General features: G+C 33.5%; 1 protein-coding gene across 1 annotated transcript in view; it reads left to right on the forward strand.

Annotated features, from left to right (window-relative positions):
- Positions 1–14,681, forward strand: part of Stim (stromal interaction molecule) — a 148,124-nt gene that overhangs the window by 16,105 nt on the left and 117,338 nt on the right. The window contains exon 3 of the mRNA XM_089644470.1: positions 10,711–10,830. Within this exon, the coding sequence (XP_089500596.1) occupies positions 10,711–10,830 (120 nt within the window). The remainder of the gene's footprint in view (positions 1–10,710; positions 10,831–14,681) is intronic.

Here is a 14,681-nt window from a genome sequence, read left to right on the forward strand (position 1 = left end):
CAAATCCATTGAAATACTCGTCTGATATTATTGAAATAAAAAAAACCTAAAAGGATTAACTCCCTCCTCCAGGTATTTAGCCCTTTTCATTGGATTTTATTCCAGAAAAAAAAAGGAAAATCTTTTAATCACCTTTAGTTTTGTTTTTCCTTTGTTGATCAGTAAGCCTAGATTATGGTTATTTAAGAGGAAGCTACGAGCCAAAAATGTGTATATTCTTGGTATACCTTCTAGTGTAGGTAATAGGCATTAAAATCGCTTGTTTTTATTTATTTTGTAAATAATTTTATAAGAAAGCAAAAAAGTTAATCAACTGAAACTGTAACAGATAATCTTAGCTATAATACTGTAATTTTTAAAAGTTGTTTCCTTCATGCGTTCATACATTTCTATTGAAAAAAAATTTTTTTTAGTAGTTTTGCATTTATATTTTTTATTGAGTAATTTATTTTTTTATTTGTATTCTACTCAAGCGAAGCGATAGGAAAACCTTCAATTTATCTAAAGCATATTTTTTGGTATTCATAATGTACACCAATTCGTTATAAAGATTAATCAAATTAGTGATTTGGAATTAAGCTTCGCCGTACAAATGAATTTTAAAAATTAATAAAAAAAAATTGGTACCGATGTCAAATTAGAATTTCGGTCATAAATTTTTTTTTACGAATTATATAGTTTTCTGGCAGCAATAATTATTCACAGTTTTAATTCAGTTTTAACGTGATTTCATACTGTATTTAACTTGCCGCTTTAATAAACCATTTTATTGCTAGTTTCACACGGAGATCATGGCCGTGGTTTCAATCCATGATAAACATTTATTCAGAGAAAAATTGTTCAAACATTTTTATCTTTTGGGTGTCACAGAAAAGCCAATGTTTTTTTTTGGTTTGTCCCAGAGTATTAAGAGATTTCTTCTTAAACACTGTACATAACTTGTTTATTAAAAATACCACACCAGGCTTTTTTGATAAGGACTGTGTAAATGCGAGATTTAGTAGTTAAGATTAATAATAATAATATTGGGATGATTTGTATAGCGCTGTTTCTGTGCAAAATCGCCTCAGGGGCGCTGTATAAATATACAGGTGTCCGGGGGTAAAGTGCACTAACTTCTGGGGGTGATTCTACTAATAGTAGATTTTAGATGTAGAAAAGATAAAAAACTTTTTTCGAAATTCCGAAAGTTTTAAGGTAGTTTTTAGGTTAAAAAGTTGAATCGTTTGTATGGGAAAATAAATATTCTTCCATGGAAAAATATTTTAGTATGGAAAAAAAAGTTTTTTCTAAACTGTTTATTTTACCACACAAACATATTTTTCGATAGAAGATTATTTATTTTCCCACACAAAAAATTTAACCTTTTTACTTAAAAACTACCTTATTCTTTATTCTCCATCATTACACAAGCAACATTTTCCATTTATTATGATGGTAGTAAAAGGCATTTGAATATTATCAGGTTATTCGTAACCATGTGAATGATAGAAGAAGTCAGGGGCGCCCAAGGCAGGCATGGTACGATCAAATGAACCAAATACTTGAGTCAGGCCATGTCAAGAGTCAGAATAACAGTCAGTGTGTATGAATGTGAATGAAGCAAAGAGTGCCAAGACCGAGTTATTTGGCAGTCCGTCCTCTCAATGGCATGGTGATTAGTTAATTCGTTTGTAACCTGGGAAAGTTTCTTTAAAAAAATATATGGATTCTCTTTAAAAAATGTGACCATGCAAAATTTTAAACCTACAACTTAAACAGTTATTTTCATCTACTATAGATTTTTGTAAGTGTGAGTTATTCCCTTTTGCCTTTTCAATGTCGATAGAGTTGTTCAAAAAGAACTGAAAATATTTTAACAAAAAAAACCTTGAAAATAACATCTATTAAAAACAGCGATATCATCACATGTTTCTGAAATTTGGCAAAGAATAGGGTCTGTAACTGGAAACTGAGAGATTGAAAAACATGTGTTGGTGTGATGAAATAGCTGGCATACCTAAATCAACTAATTAGGAGAAACCGCTTTTCTAAATCATTGTTTTTTCTAATTACAACAGTAAAATCACGAAAAGTTTTGTTTATACATCTAAGAAATATATTCTCTTCACTGATTCAGTCTACCACAATAAAACAATTTTGGTATCTACTTAATATCTAAACCATACAATATGGCAACACTTGTCAAAATATTGGTGGCATCTTTAGCATCAAAATATCATTTGTTTTTTTTTTGCATTATTGAATGGTTAATTATAACTTTCCTATTGTTTATATGAATCAGCAAACACTCTCAAACGGTGAGCTCTGGCATTATAAAATTTAGTTTTACGTTTTTTCAGATATTCTGTTATTAAATTTGACTAGTAAATTATAAAAAATGCTTATGAGTTGATTTTTCACTAAAATGGAGCTTTGCTATGTAAATATAAGGAATTATAAATGACCGATTTACATTGGAACACAAATTTGTCTTTTATAAATTTAAAGCAGGTTTTAATTCAACCCAAAAAACGTATTTTTTTACAATGTTTAATTTTTATATTTCGTTGTATTTACATAGTAGATTGGGCAAGATTAATTTTTAATAATTACCACTAATTCACAAAAAAAGTCAAAAGAAAATAAAATCGTGAAAAATTTAATTCTTTAATGGCCTTTATTTCATAATTTAAAACACAAATAAATAAAGGAGTTCAATTCCCTACTGGATATTTGCTATACCTTTTGATTTAAAAAAAATTAAAAAATTGTTTGGTTCGGTATTTTGGCTTCAAATCCAAATTTAAGTTTTGTATGAAAAAGACTACGCAGCTGTTCGTCTTAATAACTAGTGGTTCTGTGAACAGTAGTAGTAGTAGTAGTAATTTATTAAATCTAAACCAAAATATCCTCTGAAATCATAATATTTGTAAGCATCTACTTAAGGCGATGTCATACGTAGTAATGCAAAATCATGTGTTTTTGGTTTGAAAATTTAGTCGCCTAGAAATGTTTCAGATGCTTTAATTAAATACTGCGAGTAGAATACATCTTGGCCTTTGAAATAATTGAGTATTTTTTAGATAAGTCTTTTTTATAAGCCCAAAAAAAAATAATGTATAAGGCCTATGAATACTGCTTTAAAGTTCAAAATCTGCCACTTACGAACCCATTTTCTTTTATGATTTTATTGTACAATGTGGTAAATTAAGTTATTTATTAAATGATCGGAAAAAAATTAAATATTTATGTCTGAACATCCACAAAATAAAATAAAAGGCACTTTTTGGCCATGTTTTTTTCTTGCATAAATCAAAACAGGCGGATGGTGTTAAGCGGGAATTTAAACCTTATCGCCATCTACGTAAGGGTTGTTATTGATAGCGGCTCAATTTAAAATATTACACGACGTAGTGCATCGCCTTAATTATAAACCACATGTTTAATGTAACATTTTCTTTAATTTCAAATAAGGAATTGCAAAAAATTTGTCCAAAGAAATGTCAATCTCAATGACAATTCTTTTTTCAAACTTTCTGCAGGCAGGTAGATACCATTATATTGAAAAATATGAAGAAAAAAAGTCCAAATAAACACGACGATTTCACATTTGAAAAAAGAATCTTTGCTGAACCATAGTCAAAGTGAGTCACTTAATCAATGTTAGCCAACTAGTCAAAATAAGGCTTGGTGAAATAATATATTGGATGCAGCAGATTTTCGGTCAAATGCAAAACAGTCGAGTTGAAATGGGACTTTGGTATGCACAGTCAATTAGTTTATTTCATGTGGTCTAATTAGGTAGTGCAGATAAGTTGTAGGATTACAGTATCTATATGATTTTTTTATCTTTCTCTCCTGTTTATTATTGTCAAATTACTATTATTGCATCATTTGAAAATTGGTTAAATCTCTCAAAAAAATCATTGCTAATTCCCTTTTTGTTCCCAACTGTTTCCCTCAAAAATTTTTAAGGATGCCATTTTCGTATATTGTAAGTACCATTTTCTTCTTCTTAATATGTGCATATTAAAGTCCCTCTTAGACTGTTAGAATGCCAATGCACAGTGTGTCCTAACTAGACGTTACCATAAAAAGCATTGAGGTGTAATCTAAATATATGCATAAAAAATTAGCCAGTGCAGAAAGAACAGCCGGCAATAACTTGAATCAACATCGGCAGCGCGTATGTTGATTCAGTGGTATACTTAATAATAAAATATGTAATTTATGCAAACACAATTTGAACGGTAGCCTGCCATGTTTAAACACTTCCTACGATAAGGAAATGGTAATGTTACGAGATAATCTTGCTTTGTAGGTAAATATTATTTGGTGCTATTGCTACAAGTGGTCCAGATTAGCACCTTTCTTCGGTTAGTATATTTAGAGTTGAGTCTTAAATTATTTTTGACCGACAAACTTGTGGTCGCCACGCAGTTAGAGTTGACTCAATAACACAAATTTAGTATTTTGTGTTTTGGTGTATATGTTTTCACCTCTGACAGTGATGTCCTTGCCAAACGTCATCTAAAAAACGGCATTTTGTCTTGCTTACTTATTGTGTTATTAGCGAAAAAGGGAACAAATGTAAACGATCATCGATGTGAATCTTCAGAAAGTTTCACAGTCTGTTTATTTTTAATTCTTTAAAAAAATTAATTTAAAATTTTTATTTTTTGAAGAAATAAGACATTTGAAACATGCTGTATGCTAGCAATGTATCTGTGTGATTACTGTGTTCAACTCAACTCTGGTTGTGATATCTATTCCTGGGGTCAGCTTTCAAATTTCAAATGGATTTTGTTGGACAGAGTTTTTGAAAAAGACCTTGTCACAATAGTATAAGAAATACTGATAATAATCAATAAATTCATATCCCCTACAGTCAAGCTGTCGTGGGGAATTGTAAATTGTATTTTTTTCTGATTCATAATTTCTTTAAAAAAACAGCAATTTTTCATTTCTCACCAATTTATTTGTGTGACCTAGTGATTTTTTTCTCTATGTAAAATGTTGCATTTCTGAGAAAAACAGCTGGCACACGTGGTCTGATTAACTCTTGATACACTAGGAATGTATTTTTAAAACAAAACAAAAACTAACTAACTAACCATCACCAACCACACACTTCTTGCTTCATTCACATTCATATATCGTCTCATACATACCCTTCTGTTATTCTGACTCCTGACACAACCCGACTCAAGTATTTGGTTCACTTGACCATGCCATGTCTTCTTCGGGAGCCCCCAACATATTTGTTAGAATTTTATTGGAATCATGTCTGCATAGTAGAATTGAAACATAGTTTGAATATTAAAATATTTTGACTTTGAAATTATGCCCATTACAGAGGCAGTTCCTTGGTATGTTAGGTCATTATTTGAGCTAACCTCTAGTCTAGTAAAACACGCGCGTGAGCGCAAACGAGTTGTGCATTTTCCAATGTGCACAAAACTTTATTTTACCATACTACGGAGACAGCATTGGGCAGTAGACATCGAGACAGCTTGGCCGGCCGAAACGATGACCTGAGCGAGTCAGATTACGCTCCTAACGGCAGATCACTTGTTAGAGCAGTGCAAATATATAACTCATTCCGTGCACAATGCAAGCGCAAAGCTAAGTGAATTTGGATCATGCGTAATCCAAGTGCGTCTGGAAAAGATTTGTTTAAGAATACTAATTTACAATGTTAGCACTACAGCATTCACACATTGGCACTCGTACACCAAACGTCGCCAAACACGACTAATACCATTTACGAAAGCAACTCTTTCACCATGGCGATACTGTAATTATGTACCACTCTTACCTGACCTAACCATTTTTTGTCTGCGCCGGATTTTAAATCCTCACCATGTGGGTCCAATGTCCAATAATAAGATCCAATGCCATTTCGGTTGTCAAGGACAAATGACTAATTAATAGTGTCTTAGATACTGTTTTTTAATTTTTTTGGAAATACACATTCCACGTAGTTATAAATAATAATATTTTTGGTTTCTAGTAAGTAATTCTAATAATAGCAATGCTCTGAGAAGTCATCTGTAATTGCATCAAAACGATTTTGAGTTTGTTTTGATTCATGACATATCCTGCTAAAGACACTTTAAGACCACTGCCAATGATATCATAATTTATTAATATTGGCAGTGCATTAGTGGAATTAGACACACTCACTGAAGGACCTTTGAGCATCAAACAGTTTATTGATTTGATAAAACAATTTTCGCTCTGTTTCACCTTTTATTAGTAGACCGTACTGGTTTCAGCCTGTTGCAATTATTTTCAGGCTGTTTTATAAAATCATTACAGTGGAATTCAGAGGAAGTTCTGGGAAGGTATAAGGGGTGGGTAGGAATCTAGGGATCACTGTGTTCAGGAGTGACAGACATACGAACATATCGCTCCCACTGCAGCGCGAGGCGATGGGTCAAGAGAGAGTTCAGCTGGAGAGGTCAAGAGGTCTCCTGATCCGCCAAGACCTATATAAACCTCACCCCATGAACCCGGGCACCCCTGCTATATCACCAAACCCGCCTTCCCCAAATTGACATGTTTACTATTGCCAGGTGTTCTTCCATTTAATAATAATTTTAATTTACCAGAATTATTTTTACAGAATGCTTAAAATAGTCTTTTTTTGGGAACCTTTTTTTGGAAAAGTGTGTTTGTAGGTGCTTTTGAACAATATCATATCATCTCATTTACTAAACATTTCATTACAAATATGTGTCATATTATAAGAAAATAAAATCTCTTTTGATAACACTCATTTCAGGGTTTAGGATCACAGGGGCCTATCTACTAAAACATAGTTTTGAGATAAACGCAAGTAAATATTGGAATGCTCATATGCCCGGCCGGCGTATGACGGCCGGCATAGTCCAGTGGTAACGCATTGGACTGCCATTCCGAAGGTCGCGGGTTCGAACCCGGCGTGCGCAAATAAATTTTATTTGATTAATTTGTGTTATTTCACAATTAATTAATTAAAATAATATATAGTATATTTTCGGCACTTTCCAGAGTGGAAGATACTACTAGTATCACCCTGGTGTAAGACCACCATTCAGAATTGAAACGTTGCTCCAAATGGCTTTAGCCGTGTTTAGTGACTAGATCTGAATAGCCAGGTACTTCCCCACCTTCCTCTTTCCCTTCCCCACTTACCTTCAGCCTCACAACATCCCCCAATTGGGGATGCCATAGTCTCACTGGCTCCAGATGGGAGCAGTTGGGACTCTTGTGAGGTATTCACTATAAAAAAAAAAAAAATTAAAAAAAATGCCCATCTGTATGCCCAACTGTATCTCAACGGCTTTATGTACGAGATAGAACTATCTATAAGAAATATAGGTTTACGATAAAGAGACGAAGACAGGAGTCGATAGGAAGTTAGATTGAGTGGTCTAGTTTTGTGCGATTATGTAATGAATTTTCGCCTTTAGTCGTCCCGTAGAGTCGAGTGAAGAAATTAATTAATGTAATTTAAGTTAAATGAATGTGTAGATCGGTAGTTAAAGGAATTCTGTTTAGAGTTGGTCTTGCAAAGAGTGAAATTGAAAGTAAGCGATTGTCTGCTGTTGCAATTTGGAACGTGGAATGAGAAGCGATGCAGATGGTCAGGACTATCATCTAAGTTATTTGCAATTTTAAATAACATTACTAAATTCGCTATATTTCTTCGGCAAGTTGTATGTTGAAGAACTTTGCAGTTTTTACTGCTAACATGATAACGAAAAGAGCGGAAGTTAAGGTACCTTAAAAATTTATTTTGAACGCTTTCACTTCTGTTTTGTGAACTACATAGCCTGGGTTTCATTATGTTCATATTATGAAAAAAGTATAAAAAACTAAAAGTTATGAGATAAAAGCGAATTGTTTACTCAGATCTAGAAGCTGAACAAACATTTTGAATCTGAAAGTATTTTCCTCACCATGGTTAAATTAATAATTTCTTAGAATCAAGTTTGTCGCGATTGGCAAACAAATTTAATTTACAAGCCCAATGACTCGTGTTAAATCAAACATCGCAACAAGCATGAGTGATAAATTGATTGTGACGGGAAAATCTCGTCTCGTGGTTTATCAGCTTTGTTCTTAGAAGAAACATGTAATAAGCGTAGGTGATAATCATCATACTTTGTTGATTTAATCCCATCATATTCATAATCTTAACAATAAAGAAGAAAATCTGTTTTTGGGTCCAACTTAAAATATCTCAAATCGTAGTGACCTTGCTTCCAAAAAAATATTTTTAAGTTTCTAATTTTCTCTAATTTAATAAATCAAAACCAAAATTTCCTCTCTGAAATATTTATAAGAAGGTACTTAAATACTTACCTAATTAATTATCAACCATTTTTTTTTTAATTTCAAATAAGGAATTATGAAATTTGTCCAAAGAAACGTCGCTATCTTAATGACAATTCTTTTTCAAACTTTCTTCAGGCAGGTACCACAATATTGAAAAAATAAAAAAGAGAGTCCAAATAAATGAGATGATTTCACAATTGAAAAAAGAATCTTTACCGAATTATTAAAACGGCCACCATCTTGAAACGGAAACGGAACATAAAAACAAAATTACTGACAGACGAAATTTTAAACGGTTGAGATAAACCAAGACTTGGCTACGCTCACTCAATATGTTGTTTTCTGTCATTAACATTATTTACAGCTCGCAAAGTCATTTCCATCGCGTGCTATCATATTTTTAAGTTTTAATGGTTTATTCATTTAAAATAAAGTCGAAATGTCGCTAGAAATGGCTTTGGCCGTGTTGCCAGGTACTTCCCCATTTTCCTCTTTCCCATCTCCTTCCTCTTCCCCTCCCCACTACCTTCAGCCTCACGACATACCCCAATCGGGGATGCCACAGTTTCACTGGCTCCAGACTGTTGGGAGCAGTTGGGACTCTCGTGTAGTTTTACATTAAAAAAAAAACAGATTTATTTTCTACGTAATTGCACTTAATTACACTCAATTTAAGGGGATAAATCAATAAATTTGGCTACTCAGAACAGTGACAAATCAACACACTTTTTAAATGTGATATAAAGTCATTAAAGTGATGGAAAAAACTAAACCACAAACCCAACCTGACATAATCTATTCTATTAAACCTATTTAATTTAGGTGTTTTTCATCACTTTTCATAATTGTGTTGATTCGTCACTAACCTGAGTTGTCCGGTTACCATAAAAATGGTAACCGGATAAATCGTAACAATGATAATTCATCACAATGATAATTCATTACAATGATAATTCATCACATCTTTAAAAAGTTTTATAAAGTCATGGAAAGTGATGGAACAAAAAAATTATAAACTGGGTTATGTATGTAGGTTAGGTTAGGTTAAAAAAAAAATTTCTTCGTTTCTAATGACTTTATATCACTTTTTAAAAGTGTGTTGAATTGTCACTATGTTGAGTTATCATGGAACCCATAAAAATAATGCTCACCAGTGTATACTTGAAATAATGCAAAAGATTCTAAGAAACTAAGTACAGTTTAAAAAAAGAATGTGGTTTAGCCAGATATTCTATTTATAAAGCAGATCAATTATTATCAATTTATTGATAAATCGTGATGATGTTAATCAATTTATTTATTAAGTTGTGTTCTTTATTCATCATCATCATTAGAATGCTACATCTCGTGGTGTAGTTTGACATGCTCCACAAATTTTTCTAACCGACTCCGATCTTTAGTCTTTCTTCTACTGTTTAAAACATATTTCTCACAGTAATACAAAATGAGATAGCGTAACTTATGAGACCTTGTCAGGCTGGATAAGATATATCTCTCAAAAAGACTATGGTTGTTTGTTGTGTGTGAAGAATATGTCCCAATATTTTACAAAGTTTAAGGAGAACATATTTTAAAATTTTATTAAAGTACATTTTTTTCCAATTTTAGCTAAGACTGCAAAAGTCTGCTTTCAAAATTACTTTTGAAAAAATCATTAGATGTCACTAGCTAACCTTATTTTTTCTGAGTAGAAGTGGTTAGGTACATGTACTACAAAATTACATAAATAAATAAATGTTGTTCTCTTATAATATAGAATTAACACAATAACAAAGGACGACTTTTCGATTAGATCGGATATGAAGAAGAAAAAAAAAAGTTTTTTGATTTTTTGAAAAGGTCTCGCAATGAATGTATTTTTAGCTTTTTACGCAAAACCTCTGAAGTTGTTTTTGATTTGAAAATTTGATTGCTTAGAAATATTATGGATGCTGTAATCGAGCATTTTTTAGGTAAGTCTATGTATAAGCCTAGAAAAAATAAGGCATGAGGACTTTTAAAAAATGCTTTGAACTGCAAATCTCATACTTACGTGTTATTGTACTTACATTTTAATATTTGTGGCTGAATTTAACAAAATAAAATAAAACATGCAATGGCATTGTTTTTTTTTTGTATAAATCAAAACAGGCGGCTGGTGTAAGGTGGGAATTTTAATCTTATCACCGTCTATATATGGAGTGTTACACGCCGAATGTTACACACCGAATGCTACACACGGAATGTTACACACCGAATGGTTCACGCCGAGGTGGCATTGCCTTAAATACATTATTGCTTTTATATTTTATATTGAATGTGTTTTGTCTCTAATTTTGTGTGTTATTATTGTCCACAAATTCCAATCTGTTTTGTTTTAAGATGTTTCTGACAACATGATAATTTTATCCATCTTTCTGACAGTTCCTCCGCGAAGAGTTGCAGTACGACTCGGGCTACGAGAGGAGGCAGCAAGCCTTCCATCACAATGACGACATGCACATCTCCGCCCGGGAACTCTGGGAGGCATGGCTGCGTTCTGAGGTAAGTTAGAATAATTTTTTTATTATTTTAAAAATCAGATGAACATTCCCGGGTTACGAATAACTTGACAATATTTGAATTCCTCCTAATACCATCAATGGAAGACTAAAGCCGCATACTAGTCAAAACTCGTGTGTACGAGGTTCACGAACGACATGATATAACAGCCCGTACGGTTACAATTCGCTGATAAATATAAGGCTTTAGCTAAAAAAAGGATTAGACCCACGAAAATTAACTCCAAATATGATATAATAATAATAAAAGTGTTTATTCCGGTTTGTGGGGAGGTTATTGCAGTCCCACACATTCCATATAGACAAAAAAATATATAATCATAAACAAAAAGATAGAACAGAAAAACAAAGAAAAGAAAACAGAATAAATAGAAAATAAAATAGAATAAAATGATAAAATAAATAGAATAATAGAAAGTTGAAGCCTTTAGGGAGCCGTGACTATATTAGGCGCTAGTATTTTTCTCCAGTGTGCGTCAATGCTGGAGGATGGAGTGAGGCGGACTTCCATAGTGATTCACCGTTTCCCGCTTATACTATAGAAACTCATACCGTGACACCGTAAATAAAATTACCAAGTACTGTTTATACATTGGTATGTGGTTCCGAAAACCTTGTAAACTCGCTGTAGGTTTCAAAGAATACGTCAAATTTGTTATCTACCGTATTCTTTCGTATGGTGGGGGGGGTCAGAGGGGGACATCTAGGTCTGCGAGCCAGTCTAGGGCCTCAAGCGTCGCCATGTAACCTCATCAATCCCGCCGGGGAATAAACGGAGCGGGCATTCGTTGGCACCGCACCACATTCACACATCGCCGACTCTTTAAGGCCCCACCTGTGCATCATGTGGACACAGCGGCTATGGGAGAACCTTAAACTATTGATGACGGATCAGGTTTTGCGAGGCAATGAATCTACCGTATTAAGATGATTATGGATTAATTCAGATAAAGATTCGAATGACAATAAAGAATCTGCCATGGACATCTGCTGTCCAAAACGTTGGCTAAAGAAGGAAAAAGTGCTACCTGGCATAATACCCTAAAAATAAATTACAATAATAAAGAAAAACAAGAAAGAATTTGAATAATTGAAAATGTTGTAACATTTTCACCCTCAGTAAATTTGACCTACTTCGGGCGCACCAGACATGCTCTCAACCAGTTTACAAGCAGAGTGTAAACGCTCTAGTCTAAAATAATAAGTAGAACAAAGTTTATAAAGTTTTTTTATCTTAACAAAATATTTTCTAACCGATTGCTACTCTTCACATCAATACATATCAATGAAGGATGGACACAATTGATTAATAGGCAGAAAAATAATGAAGACAATAAAGTAATAAAGAGGACCGTAGATGGTGACATTTTAATTGGCTATGCCACCGGAGTGGATTATTCTTTAATTACAAGTTCGGCTTGTCGAAAATATTTATAAGTTTTCATAATGTAATGTAGCTACAAATTTAAACTGTTAAACTGACAGCCTTGAGACGGGTTGCCAGTTACAGCCTTGTTAGGAAGACAATTTACCAAGTTAGGCAGTCAGTCTGGAGATGTTCGTAGCAGGGTGAAACCATTTCAATATTAAATATATAAGTTAACTCGTTTGCTCCGACCGGTGCCGATCGGAACCGTTGGGGTTTGCGAGAGACCAGCTGAAGAGGTCAAAGGGTCTCCCCCGATCAGCCTCTCCCTATCCAGAACGCCAGGCGCATCCTGAACTCACTTCACTCGAAGAACCCGGGCACCCCTGCTACATCACCGAACCCGATTCCCCCAAATTGACATGTTTACTATTGCCAGGTTTTCTTCCATTTAATAATAATTTTAATTTAACATTCTATTGTTTTGTTACTTTTAAAGTATTTTTTTTAGGTACCTTTTTTGGAAAAGTGTGTTTTTAGGTGCTTTTGAACAATTTCATACTATCGCATGCACTAGACATTTCATTACAAATATGTGTCTCATATTATAGAAGATAAAACCTATGATAACACTCATTTCGGGGTTTAGGATCACAGGGTCCTATCTACAAAAACATGAAATAAACGCAAATAAAGATTGAAATGATCATGCCCACCTGTATGCCCAACTGATATGCCCAACTGTATCTCTTAAACAGCTGTATGTACGGGATAGAGCTTTATGTCTCTAATGCATATGATTATGGCATTACTGAAAACAAGCTTAAATCAAAATACCCAGATTTTTTAGTTAGGCCCCTGTGATTCTAAGCCCCCTTTTTTTAAGTGTGTAAAATATTGTCAGTAGTTTTGACACTTCAAGCTTTTTATCAATTCAAAAGAGGAAAGAATTTTTTGGAGTAAATGAAATTTTGGTCTCCTGCGAGATTTTTGATGTATTTTTTTCAACTAAAAACATAGAAAGTCAGCAGTTGCTCGCCTGAGTGACCAGTGAAGAAATGTCAAATATTTTTTTTTTAATTTGATAAAAGAAACATCGAAAAAGGCATCAGAGACAAAAATTTACATTACATTTTTTACCCCAAATAATGTCAAGAATCACTGGTTAAAATAAGACAAGTACGTTCCTTAACACCGTATATGCGTTATTGACTGATAATCTGGCGGTTACAATCTGTTTCCATGTTTGCCTTGTGTTTAAGTTATTACCTATAAATTATCTATAGTTAATCTTAGAAAAAAACACACTTTTTTAACCAGTGATTCCTGACATTACCCCAAATAATGTCAGGAATCACTGGTTAAAGTAAGCCAAGTACGTTCCTTAACACCATATAGACATTATTGACTGATGATCTGGTGGATACAATCTGTTTCCATGTTTGCTTTGTTTTTTCTGTTATTACCCATAAATTATCTATAGTTAATCTCCAAAAAAAATTGTACTACACCCTTGCGATGATTTTTCACAAAAACAGCACTATAGAAATCATCTTTATATTATTATTACCCATTAGGGTCAGGAACCTGTCGCTTTAGTAAGTTGTGAAAGTGCCTCAGTATTACAGTATAGTTGTTAAGCTTTGTATGTGCAATTGCTTCTTCCATGCAATAAACAAGTGTGCCAAGCTCATTATTTCAATGGACTCTAATTCCAGAGTTTATTTTCAAGGGGTTTCTATTTTCCTTCAAGGATCTTCACACATTTTCTGTAAATTAAAAATATTCTTGCAGGTGTGTAAATAATTGTTTCTCTTATTGTATGAACCAATATATCATATTCCAATAAACTGACCTTGGGTTATTTAAGAATACTGTAATTTGTACGAACCCACATGCTATTACTGACTTTGACCATACTAGACCTCCGCGGTTGAGTGGTTACGATCCTTGGCTACGAATCCGGTGGCCGCGGGTTCAAATTCCGGCGTGCGCAATTAATTTGTGTTATTACACAATTTATTCATTAATAATATAATAATCAGTATCGCCCTGTTGAGAGACCGCCACTAAGAATTTAAACACTGCTTGAAATGGGTGTAGCCATGTTTGGTGACCCAATCTGAATAGGCAGGTACTTCTCTTCACCTTCCCCACTACCTTCGGTCTCACAACATACCCCAATTGGGGATGCCACAGTATCCAGACGGTCGGGAGCAGTTGGGACTCTTGTGCGGCAGGTAACATTTGTGAATTAGTTTAAAAAATAACTTTAAACCTTTTGCAAAGAGATCATAGGAATTATAGAATACCATCCATTGGTGGCACTCAAAATGATTTTTTTTTTTATTAAATAAAATTCAACATGCAACAACCTCAGTTGACATTGTAAACATATGCAAATAGTAGGATCATATGCAATGTACAATGCGTGGCCACTGATGTAGAGATAAATAGACGAGCTTGAC

The sequence above is a fragment of the Hesperophylax consimilis genome, chromosome 21 (assembly GCF_061612785.1).
Source record: "Hesperophylax consimilis isolate HC1 chromosome 21, BYU_Hcon_1.0, whole genome shotgun sequence".
Classification (NCBI taxonomy): Eukaryota; Metazoa; Arthropoda; class Insecta; order Trichoptera; family Limnephilidae; genus Hesperophylax; species Hesperophylax consimilis.